Source organism: Carassius carassius, chromosome 19 (genome assembly GCF_963082965.1).
Source record: "Carassius carassius chromosome 19, fCarCar2.1, whole genome shotgun sequence".
In the NCBI taxonomy this organism is placed as follows: Eukaryota; Metazoa; Chordata; class Actinopteri; order Cypriniformes; family Cyprinidae; genus Carassius; species Carassius carassius.
Genome location: NC_081773.1, coordinates 10,036,310 through 10,049,646, shown reverse-complemented (window position 1 = coordinate 10,049,646; position 13,337 = coordinate 10,036,310). Strand labels below are relative to the sequence as shown.

Genomic DNA, 13,337 nt, shown 5'->3' with positions numbered 1-13,337 from the left:
GACTGTAACTCACTCCATCAAGCGAGACAGTGGCTGTACTTCCTCCCCAAACGTCTGTTTGACTTTCTGTTGCCGAACGATTGCATTACAAACAAGGGTGGAAGACTGTGGCATGTGTGTTTCTGGGAAACTCATTAGAGGCCATATACAACATTTAACATTGCAAAATTAAGGGATTATCAATAACAACAAACACTCCACTGCCAAAAACACAGATAGGAATCTTGTGTTGTATTGTTTGTATTGTTTAATATTGTAATTTTATAGTCCTGCCTTAAATAATACATTTTAAGTTGGATAGAATGGAGTCTGTCGTTTTTAAGTGTGCACTCAAACATTCTCCCTTATCAGAATAAAAGTATGACTGAGGCTATAAAATGACATTTGACACATGGCATTCAAGCTTCTCCATCTGGACCTTGGTGGTTACACTTTACAGCTTCTACACATTAATTAATGTGTATCATGAGCTAAACTTAGATTGAGTTAAGATTATAATCATTTAATTTTAAAGCACAGCCACCACAAAATCAGACTTCAGCACCTCGTTTTACTTAAATTCATAGCAAGAAATGGTTTCATTTTACATTTGAAATCAAATCTTTGCATAACTATGATGGGAAACACTTGCATCTAACAATGCCATGGAAAAAGCTGTCAATCTTAAATAACAAAGCATATACATAACCCCCAAGAAGGAATAAAATGGTTATCAAATAAGCATGTGTCCTATTCGGTGTCCTAAACTCCTGAAACATATTTTAAAGCAGTCAATGCAATTTAGGAAAGAAATCAATCAAATCTGTATGTTTTTGAAAATATTTAGATCTAATCCCCTTTGTAATCCTTAACATTTTCAAAAGTAACGTTAATTAAATGACACAATTTGTTTTTTCTCAGTAACTGTGACTGATTTCAGTAACAATATTTTTTAAATTAAATTACGAAACTCTGTTGCATGTAACCATGTTACTCCCCAACACTGCCTATAATTGCTGTTAGTTCATGTTAACTAGTGCAGGCTTATTATAGTGTTTAGTTTGGTTTTATTTGAACAGCATTAACTTGTTCGCAGTGTCTTAAGACATTAGTCACTGATCTACAGTAGTTTTGTGGATTAAGTGCTTCAAACATTAGTCAGTGTTTGAGATATTTAATGTCAAAGGTGCTAGCTACATACTGAAATTAATGTAAGTGTTCAAACTGGTCTGAAGTGCAAATGATGCAAATTAGGCAGTTAAACTCCTTCTTAGAAAGTCAGAAGTACTTAGCATGACAGTGTTTGCTAACAGTGAAAAGCAGGATGTACAAGGATACACCTCTGGTAAATATATGCACCAACAACTCAAACAACTGAACTCTGTATTTGCCATCGCCGGGCCGAATTATTTATTTTCTTGTATTGAAACATTGTAAAAATTAAATTTGACAAATTATATATATATTATATATATTATGGTTGTTACATTTATAGTAGACTCCGAACCATAGTTTGATGCTTATAATTTTGTAAGTTTTATTCTGTAAAGCAGTTTTTCACCCAGACTTTGTCTTTACCAAAATAATAACAGTACAATCATTGAATAAAACATGTTGCATGTGGTATAGTAGGAAAAAAAGAACATTTGTGCAATATAACATTGTAAATCTACTTCGAGTATGAAAAATCTGTAGGAACACTTCAGTGAATTATATGACTAAATAAATAACATGATTATCTGTTTATTATTTACAATGAAAGGATGAGGACAAAAATGTTCTTAAAAAAGAATGGGATTTTTGCCTGGAGGGTTAGCATTATTACATACTATGTGAAAGAAATCGGTAGTATGATCTGACATAGAACTATCAAAATTCAAATGATTATGTGCTAATTATTTATTAAATCATACAAATATACAAGTTATTTTGCAAAATAAGATTAGACATGTTTAAAGTGATGCATAAAATCCCAAAGTGTCAGCGACATCCAAAAATATGTACACGTTCTGTCTTCAAACATTCATCTTCATGGTTGGCTCATGGTTTGCTTTTGGACAAAATTCTGGAAAACAAGATTATGTGAGGGAAAAAAAAAAGCATAATTCTTTTAATATTCTTTAACAAATGTTCCTGGACACGCAGTAACACTTGATCTGCACTTATGTCCATGTATACTTTTGGTCACAATTATATGAACAATCTTTCTGTTCAGAAACAAATATTTGTACGGAAGACAACTCCAAAGACTTAGACCATGTACTCCAGAGCAAACATTATAATGTACTTTCTGTTTGATGACACTACAGATAAGACTCTCAGAAAAAATAAAAGTTGTCACTGGGGCGGTGCCCCTTCAAACGGTACTAATATCTAAGTACTAATATTTTATATGCACCCTTAAAAGGTACAAAAAAGGTTGACAGCTTGTGTACCTTTATTTTTTCCTGAGATGTTTTTTTGCAGAAATGGAGGGATGGTTTATTTGAGAGATAAGAAAGAGAAAAACAGCAGTCTGCCTACCTGGTGTGATAAGAAATGTGGATGATTGTGGAGAGGGAGCCCTCCACTGGTGTTAAGAGAAAAGTGCCTCAACGCCTGCAGGAGTCAAGACCAGAGCCTGAAGCAAATCAGAGAGCGAGACGATTCCCATCACCACATCCTCTGTGTCCACCAGCACTAGACGGTGAACCTGACAAAAACAGCATAAGTGGACCGTGTTTTTCAAATAAAAACAAACCATCAATTCTTGAAGGCAATAATATAGAAATTAACCATTTGTTTTACTACCTCAGCCTCAGCGATCCGATCAATGATGGTTTCGAGGGTCTCGTGAGGGTAACACTTCAGCACCCCCTCAATGCAGCACCAGCGGCCCTGAATGACCTCCTGCATCGTCATGTTCAGGTTGTTGTAGCTTTTCTGTGCAGCCAAATTCTGTTCATGAAAATGCAGATGATACCAACTTTAGCCTTTGCTTGGTACATATGAAATCATTCGCTCATGCGAAAAAAGATGTGAGGATGTGAGTCTACATACAATGACATCAAATCTGGAGTAAAGTGCTACCACTTTCCCTAAAGAGAAAGAAAAATGTCAGAAACCACATAGAAGGCCTTCAGAAGCTGTAGATATGTGTTAGGAAAGAAGAAAAACAAAAGCACAGTACCTTGCTCGTTGATGACGGGCAGGGCTGAGACCCGTCGCTCCACAAATACTGATAAAGCATCATAAACAGTTTCCGTCTCCCTGATAGTTGCAATGCTCTTGAATGTTCCAATGTTCACTTCCTCAATCCGCTTCTGTAAGAATCGTGGCTTAGGGACCATCGAGCCCTGAGATTCATAAAGCAAATTCTCATCATTCATTACAGAGATATGGGGACAGTCAACAAAAGCATTTAGTGACAACAATCGCAAAACAAATCATACGTGTTTGGCAAATTGAGGTCTAATTATTTATCGGTTTATGCCCCACTGGTGTTTTGGTTTGAGATGGAGTTCAGGTTGATCCTCATGCTTTTTTTCCCAAAAATCATACTTTTTCATATGAATAATGTGGTAAGAATGATGTGGCTCACCACTTTATGTAATAGCTACGTTTTTCGCTAGATGGAATTGAATGTGCACTCACTTGTTATGATTTGCTAGCCAATATGACACTTGTTTTAGAAGTATACTGGCACCTTTTGGTGAATATGCAGCATGACACAAATTGAAGACAGCCATTAACTTAAAGGGGTCATATGATGCTATTTTAAAGAGAATTATTTTGTGTATTTAGTGTATCAGAATATGTTGACATGCTTTAATATAAAAAAAAAAAAAAAATTCAAAAATATTTACATTATTGTAGGTTCTCTATGCCCCGCCTCTCTCAAACGCATCGTTTTCTACAAAGTCCCTCGTTCCAACAAGCGCAGTCTGCTCTGATTGGCCAACTGACCCAGTGCATTGTGATTGGCCGAACACTGCAAGCACTCGTGAGAAATGTAACGCCCCTTTCCATAACCGCAAGCTTCATCTTTCAAAATAAATGTAAAGACAATAATAATGTCCTTAGTTTTACCATCAGTTTAAGCCCGAAAGGGGAACAGAGTGGCGTGACAGACACATTGATGAAGCTTGTATGTGTTTGCAGTACACAAGCCAAGGACGCTTAAAACAGCTGACTCCACTGTGATGTGATCCTGTCTCTCTCGCTCTCTCTCTCTCTCTCACAGACACACACACACTCGACGTGCAAAACTCTGCATTTGAAAAGTCAATAGCAAATACTTCAACTAATAACAAAACATGTTTACAGTAGCTGATTCAGAAGCGCCAGATTGTCACAGCAAAGACAGAATGACCTCCTCTTCTAGGTTCAAGAAATGGTCGTCCATAAAATGCATTGCTGTTCTGTTATAAGTAAACTTAAAGATTCCTGAATGCATTTTGCTTTCACATAGAAACACACAGCATCTGCCTGACATGGCTGCTACAACACTAACTACTGTTACTGAAACCACGACTGCTTTTTTTGTGTGAAACCACGACTGCTTCTTTTCCGGATAGGACAGTGGAGATCTGACAGGAAGTGAGTGGGTGGGGGGAGGGGGGGGGGGGAATCGGCAAAGGTCCACGAGTTGGGATTCGAACTTGGGACACCTGTAATGCAACTCTGCAATATGTTAGTGCGCTGCCTAAGAAGTTATAAGCACTAACAGTAGTTTAAATGTTTTTATTGAGTTAAAATGACTGCGTGCACCGTCAATGAATAGTGATATCAAAAGTACAACATAAAAGCTCTTACAAAGATGTGTAAGAACTTGAGGATGCGTTTATGGGTGAGTATGTGGAGGACGTTCCCTGATTCTGGATCTATGATGGGTAGCCGGTGAATCTTATTCTTCAGCAAGGAATAAATGGCTTCGAAGAGGCTGCCAACAGGAAACACAACTCTCTGTCACTGGAAAGATAAAAGAAAAAGAAAGGACAAACAAAGTGCTGTAGAGGTCCTGCTTTACCTGGAATCAGGTGTGATGCTGATCAGGGAGTTGAGAGAATACTGTAGATAGACCTCTGAAAGAGGGAACAAATACAGCTACTACTTTAAAACATTACCATGTGTGTGGAATTACATATTTATCCTCAAAACTATACACAATCACCTCTCCATGTTTCGATCTTGTGTTCCTCCAGCTCATAGATCTGAACCTAAAACAGAGAATATACATGATCTTTGTTTATATCTGATATATAAATCTGAATACACTACCATTCAAACGGTAAGATTTTTAAAAATGCTTTTGAAAGAAGTCTCTTATGCTCACCAAGGCTGAATTATTTTATCAAATACACAGTATAACAGCAATGTTGTGAAAATCTATTACAATTTAAAATCACTGTATTCTATTCTGACCTATTTTCATTTATTCCTGTGATGGCAAAGCTGAATTTTCTCTAGTCTTCACTATCACATGATTGGAAACTGTCACTGTCCTTCAGAAATCATTCTAATGTGATGATTTGCTGCTCAAGAAATATTTCAATGTTATAAAACAGTTGTGTTGCAAAAGCCATGATACATTGTGAAAACCATGATACATTTTTCAGGATTACCAGGGGAGATCTGTAGTAACGATGGAGAATGTTGATAAAGTCTGTAATGGTGAGCATCCCTGCAAAAACAGAACACAATCACTTTGAATTCAACTTTAAATTTCAACTCAGCAATTAATTCATACAATCTGATCTGAAACGGACTTGACAGTACTGCATGTAAATAGTTACTAAGCATTGTAGTTTGAAATTAAAGTATCAAGAGGCCTAACATTAGCATAAACATACTAACTCTCACTATGCACTGAAACAAGAACACACTCCTGCGCCCAAGCTGCCTTTCAGTAGGAGGACATGCTTTCTCATTAGCATGGCTATTATTACTCCCAGAGAAGGTTCAGGGGATTAGAGCTCTACCCTGCCATTTCCCACCAGATACCACAGCCCAGAAGCCACACTAAACTTAGAAGCTGGCACTGATGGAGGGGACGGGTGTCTGTAACAGTCCCAGATACTGACACTGCAACAAATCAAAGCCGTGTCAGCGGACACATGTACAGCATGTATAACATGGTGTGTCCTCACTTGTTACTGACCCCATGCCTTTGAATGGTACCATACATCTTTAAATGTTTTTGAATGAGGTCTCTTATGTTCACCAAGGCTGCATTTATCTGATTGCAAATACAGTACAATTAGAATTTGAAATAACTTTTCTTTTAAAACATATTTTAATATTTAATTTTCCTGTGATGGCGAGAATAGCTGAATTGTCAGCACACATTACTTCAGATTTCACTGTTACATGCTCCTTCAGATATCATTTGAATATGCAGATTTGCTGCTCAAGAAACATTTCTCATAGTCCAAACTGAACAGTGATGCTTCATATTTTTCATGGATACATTTGTCAAGTATCATTTGATGAATAGAAAGTTCAAAAGAACAGCATTTATTTAAAATATAAAACTTTTGTAACATAAGAGTTATTTACTGACAATTTGATCATCCTTGGTCAACTATTATATTTATATTTTATATGACCTATTATATATATATATATATATATATATATATATATATATATATATATATATATATATATATATATATATATATATATATAGGTGCATCTCAAATTAGAATGTTATGGAAAAGTTCATTTATTTCAGTAATTCAACTCAAATTGTGAAACTTAAATTAAGTTCAGTGCACACAGACTGAAGTAGTTTAAGTCTTTTGTTCTTTTTATTGTGATGATTTGGATTCACATTTAACAAAAACCCACCAATTCAACAACAAAACTAGAATACTTCATAAGACCAATAAAAAAAGCAAAAACATTTTTTTCTGAATTGTTGGCCTTCTGGAAAGTACAGTCGTGGCCAAAAGTTTTGAGAATTACATGAATATTAGTTTTCAAAAAGTTTGCTGCTAAACTGCTTTTAGATCTTTGTTTCAGTTGTTTCTGTGATGTACTGAAATATAATTACAAGCACTTCATACGTTTCAAAGGCTTTTATCGACAATTACATGACATTTATGCAAAGAGTCAGTATTTGCAGTGTTGGCCCTTCTTTTTCAGGACCTCTGCAATTCGGCTGGGCATGCTCTCAATCAACTTCTGGGCCAAATCCTGACTGATAGCAACCCATTCTTTCATAATCACTTCTTGGAGTTTGTCAGAATTAGTGGGTTTTTGTTTGTCCACCCGCCACTTGAGGATTGACCACAAGTTCTCAATGGGATTAAGATCTGGGGAGTTTCCAGGCCATGGACCCAAAATTTCAACATTCTGGTCCCCGAGCCACTTAGTTATCACTTTTGCCTTATGGCACGGTGCTCCATCATGCTGGAAAATGCATTGTTCTTCACCAAACTGTTGTTGGATTGTTGGAAGAAGTTGCTGTTGGAGGGTGTTTTGGTACCATTCTTTATTCATGGCTGTGTTTTTGGGCAGAATTGTGAGTGAGCCCACTCCCTTGGATGAGAAGCAACCCCACAAATGAATGGTGTCAGGATGCTTTACTGTTGGCATGACACAGGCCTGATGGTAGTGCTCACCTTTTCTTCTCCGGACAAGCCTTTTTCCAGATGCCCCAAACAATCGGAAAGGGGCTTCATCTGAGAATATGACTTTGCCCCAGTCCTCAGCAGTCCATTCAATATACTTTCTGCAGAAGATCAATCTGTCCCTAATGTTTTTTTTGGTGTGGCTTCTTAAGTGGCTTCTTTGCTGCCCTTCTTGACACCAGGCCATCTTCCAAAAGTCTTCGCCTCACTGTGCGTGCAGATGCGCTCACACCTGCCTGCTGCCATTCCTGAGCAAGCTCTGCACTGGTGGCACTCCGATCCCGCAGCTGAATCCTCTTTAGGAGACGATCCTGACGCTTGCTGGACTTTCTTGGATGCCCTGAAGCCTTCTTTACAAGTATTGAACCTCTTTCCTTGAAGTTCTTGATGATCCTATAAATTGTTGATTTAGGTGCAATCTTAGTAGCCACAATATCCTTGCCTGTGAAGCCATTTTTATGCAACGCAATGATGGCTGCACGCGTTTCTTTGCAGGTCACCATGGTTAACAATGGAAGAATAATGATTTCAAGCATCACCCTCCTTTTAACATGTCAAGTCTGCCATTCTAACCCAATCAGCCTGACATAATGATCTCCAGCCTTGTGGTCGTCAACATTCTCACCTGAGTTAACAAGACGATTACTGAAATGATCTCAGCAGGTCCTTTAATGACAGCAATGAAATGCAGTGGAAAGGTTTTTTTGGGATTAAGTTGATTTTCATGGCAAAGAAGGACTATGCAATTCATCTGATCACTCTTCATAACATTCTGGAGTATATGCAAATTGCTATTATAAAAACTTAAGCAGCAACTTTTCCAATTTCCAATATTTATGTAATTCTCAAAACTTTTGGCCACGGCTGTATGTTCATTTACTGTACATTTGCTCAATACTTGGTAGGGGCTCCTTGTGCTTTAATTACTGTCTCAATTCGGCATTGGCATGGAGGTGATCAGTTTGTGGCACTGCTGAGGTGGAATGGAAGCCCAAGTTTTTTTGACGTTGGCCTTCAACTCATCTGCATTTTTTGGTCTCTTGTTTCTCATTTTCATCTTGACAATAGCCCATAGCTTCTCTATGGGGTTCAGGTCTGATGAGTTTGCTTGCCAGTCAAGCACACTAGCACCATGGTCATTTAACCAAGTTTTGGTGCTTTTGGCAGTGTGGGCAGGTGCCAAATCCTGCTGGAAAATGAAACTAGCATCTTCAAAAAGCTGGTCAGCAGAAGGAAGCATGAAGTGCTCTAAAATTTCTTGGTAAATGGGTGCAGTGACTTTGGTTTTAAAAAAAACACAATGGAACAACTCCAGCAGATGACATTGCACCCCAAATCATCACAGACTGTGGAAACTTAACACTGGACTTCAAGCAACTTGGGCTATGAGCTTCTCCACCCTTCTGCCAGACTCTAGGGGTGCTTCTCAATTCTTATTTGTGCATCCTCGTTTCCTTTCCTCGCTTCCTTTCCCCGTGTCTTAGCTCCACCTCTTCAGGATGCGAGGGAAGGACGCAAGGAAAAGACATGAGGATGGAGGACTTGAATCAAGAGAAATGATTTATCCTCGCTCCCTTCAGCGTTACTTCAAAGTGTCATCAGCTGTGATTAAAGGGATCTACCTTTAGGTTGTTAAAGTTTGTTAATTAAGACATTCATAATAAATATTAATAAAGCAAGATGCCCTGTTTGAAATATATGACATGCATGGTTTATTTGAAGTGAAAAGGTAAAATAAAAATAATTACAAAAGATGTGAAGGGGGAGGAGAATTTATACGTGCGTCACGTTAAGTCGATAAAAGACTTCCGCATAGGATACACCTGTGTATCCTTGCTCATCGCTCCTCATGAAGCCTCCTCCCTCCTCGATTTTCGCCTCCTTGTGGTGCAATTAGAGAATTGAGATGTCCTTCAAGATGGCTGTGCTCGATCGGTTTCTGGGTCATAGGATGGAGGACGGAGGAGCGAGGAGGGATATTGAGAAGCACCCAGGACCTTGGTTTCCAAATGAAATACAAAACTTGCTCTCATCTGAAAAAATGACTTTGGACCAATGGCAAAAGTCTATTTCTTCTTCTCCTTAGCCCAGGTAAGATGCCTCTTATGTTGTCTGTGGTTCAGGAGTGGCTTAACAAGAGGAATACAACAACTGTAGCAAAATTCCTTGACACAGCTGTAGGCCTTGACCCCAGCCTCAGTCCATTCCTTGTGAAGTTCACTCTAATTCTTGAATCGATTTTGCTTGACAATCCTCATAAGGCTGTGGTTCTCTCGGTTGGTTGTGCATCTTTTTCTTCCACACTTTTTCCTTCCACTCAACTTTCTGTTACCATGCTTGGATACAGCACTCTGTGAACAGCCAGCTTCTTTGGCAATGAATGTTTGTGGCTTTCCCACCTTAAGAAGGGTGTCACTGCTGATCTGACAGTTGTCCAGAAGACAATCAGTCTTCCCCATGATTGTGTAGCCTAATGAACCAAACTGAGAGACCATTTTGAAGGCTCAGGAAACCTTTCAGGTGTTTTGAGTTGATTAGCTGATTGGCAGGTCACCATATTCTAATTTGTTGAGATTGTGAATTGGTGGGTTTTTTGTTAAATGTGAGCCAACATCACAATTAAAAGAACCAAAGACTTATGTACATATATATATTCTGGATTCTTTGATGAATAGAACGCAGCTAAACATCAGTCCAGCGCAGTTTATCTGGTATTTATAAATAACTGTTTAAAAAAACAGTTATTTATCCTCAGGTTATCCTCTGGGACAGTTATCCTCTGGGAGCATAAATGTAATATCACGTCATCCATAACGTATGTTTTTTTTCTATCCTGTATTAAAACTCTAAATGGATGGCATACTTGGTTATGGTTTGCATGTGCTAAGTGTTTTAGCATATGTATCTCATGCTTGCTCTTCCTAATATGGGTTTATGGGTGAAGATGCTGTAGTGACATTATAAGATTTCAGTAATCTGATGCAGGCTCACAGATAAGCAACCACACTTCAACAGACTCAGCAGATCCCCAATGTTTGCTTACCTACAAAACACTGCAGCTTGTTATCCCATAAAGGTGCTGCTCTGACCCCATTTGAAACCATTGCAAAGAATGCTTTTTTCACCTGTACACATCACTCATATATTTCAGTGTTTGTTTTAAACATCTTAAATAAGGATATTTTTAATTGAAGTCAGTCTACTAAAACACTGTAGTAAGTACATAAGCACACCTGTAGCGTTGTGTCAAAGATGACCAGTTTGGAGCTCGTTGGAATGGCATCGTAGCAGCAGTGACTCATGAAAAACTTTGCATACACGTCTGAGTCAGGGCCCTGGAGAGGCTCTTGAGAGGGACACAGAGAGGGAGACCCCTGCTGCAGGTCGGTCAGTCTGCAGCTGTGCTAATCTCATATAATCGGATGTACCCTACTGGTCAAACCCCACAACTGCAGTCCAACTCGTCCTTTTTGTGGTTTCATCAAATTAATCACACTTATTATGGCACAAATAAGGTAAAGAAACTCCTTATACTTGAGGCCTTATACTCCACACTTCTATGGAAATCTTCTATTGAAGTGAACAACTACATTGAATATATTTTCCCATTTGCTCCAACATCTACAGATATATATATATAGAATTGCTAGATTTATGATGTTAATAACTGTGGAAATGCATCATTATGACCTCTGAAAATTATCCATTTGGCAAAATCTGTAAATTATTTACTTCAGATATAGCAAGATAATTTTAAGTACTGATTCTTTTATCCACAAAACTCCTTTCACCTTTTTTTTTTAAGCTTCCTGTCTATAAAAATGAAACATTTATTAAATCACAGTTAAAGGAATACTCCTCCCCAAAATGAAAATTTTATCCCTTTAATAATCAATCTAATAATTAATGGAAACTATACACAAAGTCTTACAGTATGTTATAGTTTCAGAAATTTTGCATTATAGATACACACATCTACAACATTTATAAAAGGATTATATCAAATGAACAAAACAAATATACAATTAAATAATTTAGCACTTGTAAACAGAATTTCAGAGACCATCGCTAAGAAATGTTCATGTTCATGTTTATATTACGAAATGCACAGGCAGGTGTACAAAAGATACTGTTAGATACCTGTCCTCTTCATGGTCAGCCCCTCATCCTCCATAAAGGGGATCTACAAAAAGAGCAGAGAATAAATGGTATTTTACTAAAAGGTAATAAATACACTTTAAAAAAGGAAAGCAATCAAAAGTAATGAGGACATAGCATCATCTTATAGCTTACCTGTTCAAAAATATAAAGAGAAACATTAAGCAACAGGTTGCTGAGTATTTGTTCCCCCAGATTTTTTGTTTGTTTTGGTAACTGCCTCAAAGCTACTGTAACTAACTGAACAGTTACTGATTATACAAGTTATTTCCGGTTGTTAAATTTGATTCATTAACCGATTAAGACAGTCCAACAGTTTCACTCTTTGTATCACTGCACCTGTCTGTGTTTGTTCCAGCAGTAATTATGCTGATTTTTCAGTGACTCTTTCTGCATGTTACAAACTTTCACCAGTAGATGGCGACAAGTGTCTTTAAAAGTGAGTCACTGAATCACTCATTTAACCGATTAGTTCAAACACATCGATTTATTCAAGAGTACCATTCTGCTCTGAAATATTACCTACAATTATGCAATTGGTCTGAATTATTACATAGATTGATTGGTATTGGGATATTGCTTAATTGCAGCACTGTCCTTCATTTTCTATCTAGAACTCAAATCCTGCCACAGAACCCTGTAGACTAGAGACAGGTACATTATTTTTACAGTATGACCAGAGAGATAAATTAGGTTACATATAACATTCCTTACATACTAACCATAAATAATTAGATAGATATAATTTAACCCAAATTAATTAACGTACAGATTCAATACAAGTGCTCAGATTCTGTATACTATTTACACTGAACTTTACCTAAAACTTTAACAATAGTCTTTTTCTACTTTGCAATCACTTGTATTTCAGGAAATGCACATATAGTTAATTATTATTAGAAATAATGATGTTTTTCGGCAACATGTCCATTTCCATGGAGGCCTCGTCTCCATGCACTGTTCAGATCTCCAAAAATAACCTCAAACATAAACACAATGTACAAAGCAACCAGAATAACTGGTTATTCATGTTATCGGTTGAATCCACTAATTTTAGATTATCGACACTGAAACAAGCCTGGGGGTGCAGTTTGCTTATTGACATTAGCTTTTTAAACCACAGCAAACATATCAAGTTGATATGACAAAATTTTCACAAGCAGTAGACACTAAACTGGCTTAACGGCTCATGGAATAGGATTTCGTTCATCTGAAGCATATGTGAGAACTCATACAGGTTGCTCTTTGGGTCTTACCTCCGTCAGAGAGTCCATGTTCAGGGGTCCCGCTGTGAAACAAACGCATTCAGTGCTTGAGCTGGCCTGACCGGAGCATATTTCAGCTGTGTTCTTGTCCCTGTGCAGAGCACGATCTAAATCAGGAGAGAAAGCCGGCCCAGGCATGCAGAGGGCTGGACGTGGGATGGGGGGAGGAGAATCACAGATGCTGTGGCTGTGTACACAACACCCCTGTAAGAGACCTGGATGGTATGAACATGACACAGCACAATCAGGACCTCAATCTATAACAAAATTACAAAGGAATTTAACTTGAATTTAATTATTAACTCATGTTTAACATAAG

General features: G+C 37.7%; 1 protein-coding gene across 5 annotated transcripts; it reads right to left on the bottom strand.

Annotated features, from left to right (window-relative positions):
• Window positions 1-1,499: 1,499 nt before the first annotated feature.
• Window positions 1,500-13,171, bottom strand: prkag3b (protein kinase, AMP-activated, gamma 3b non-catalytic subunit). 5 transcript variants are annotated; one of them, XM_059499746.1, is made up of 13 exons: window positions 13,010-13,171; window positions 11,736-11,778; window positions 10,829-10,941; window positions 10,639-10,720; window positions 5,583-5,641; window positions 5,132-5,177; window positions 4,988-5,042; window positions 4,774-4,900; window positions 3,149-3,314; window positions 3,019-3,056; window positions 2,770-2,916; window positions 2,503-2,671; window positions 1,500-2,044 (listed from the first exon to the last, which is right to left on the bottom strand). In XM_059499746.1, exons 1-12 carry the CDS (start codon window positions 13,154-13,156, stop codon window positions 2,555-2,557), a joined length of 1,140 nt encoding a protein of 379 aa, XP_059355729.1. In that variant the 5' UTR covers window positions 13,157-13,171; the 3' UTR covers window positions 1,500-2,044; window positions 2,503-2,554. The 5 variants fall into 5 exon arrangements, with proteins under 5 accessions (XP_059355729.1, XP_059355731.1, XP_059355730.1 ...); XM_059499748.1 differs by having other exon boundaries at window positions 10,829-10,972; window positions 13,010-13,108; XM_059499747.1 differs by having other exon boundaries at window positions 10,829-10,969; window positions 13,010-13,108.
• Window positions 13,172-13,337: the final 166 nt, after the last annotated feature.

Excerpts from the sequence above, each read along its gene's own strand:
- prkag3b (XM_059499746.1), bottom strand. The coding sequence starts at position 13,156 with ATGCCTGGGCCGGCTTTCTCTCCTGATTTAGATCGTGCTCTGCACAGG. Across the intron at positions 5,178-5,582 it reads GTTACTACAGATCTCCCCTG|GTTCAGATCTATGAGCTGGA; the intron begins GTAATCCTGAAA and ends TCTCTGTTTTAG. Across the intron at positions 2,917-3,018 it reads ACTCCAGATTTGATGTCATT|AATTTGGCTGCACAGAAAAG; the intron begins GTATGTAGACTC and ends TTTCATGAACAG.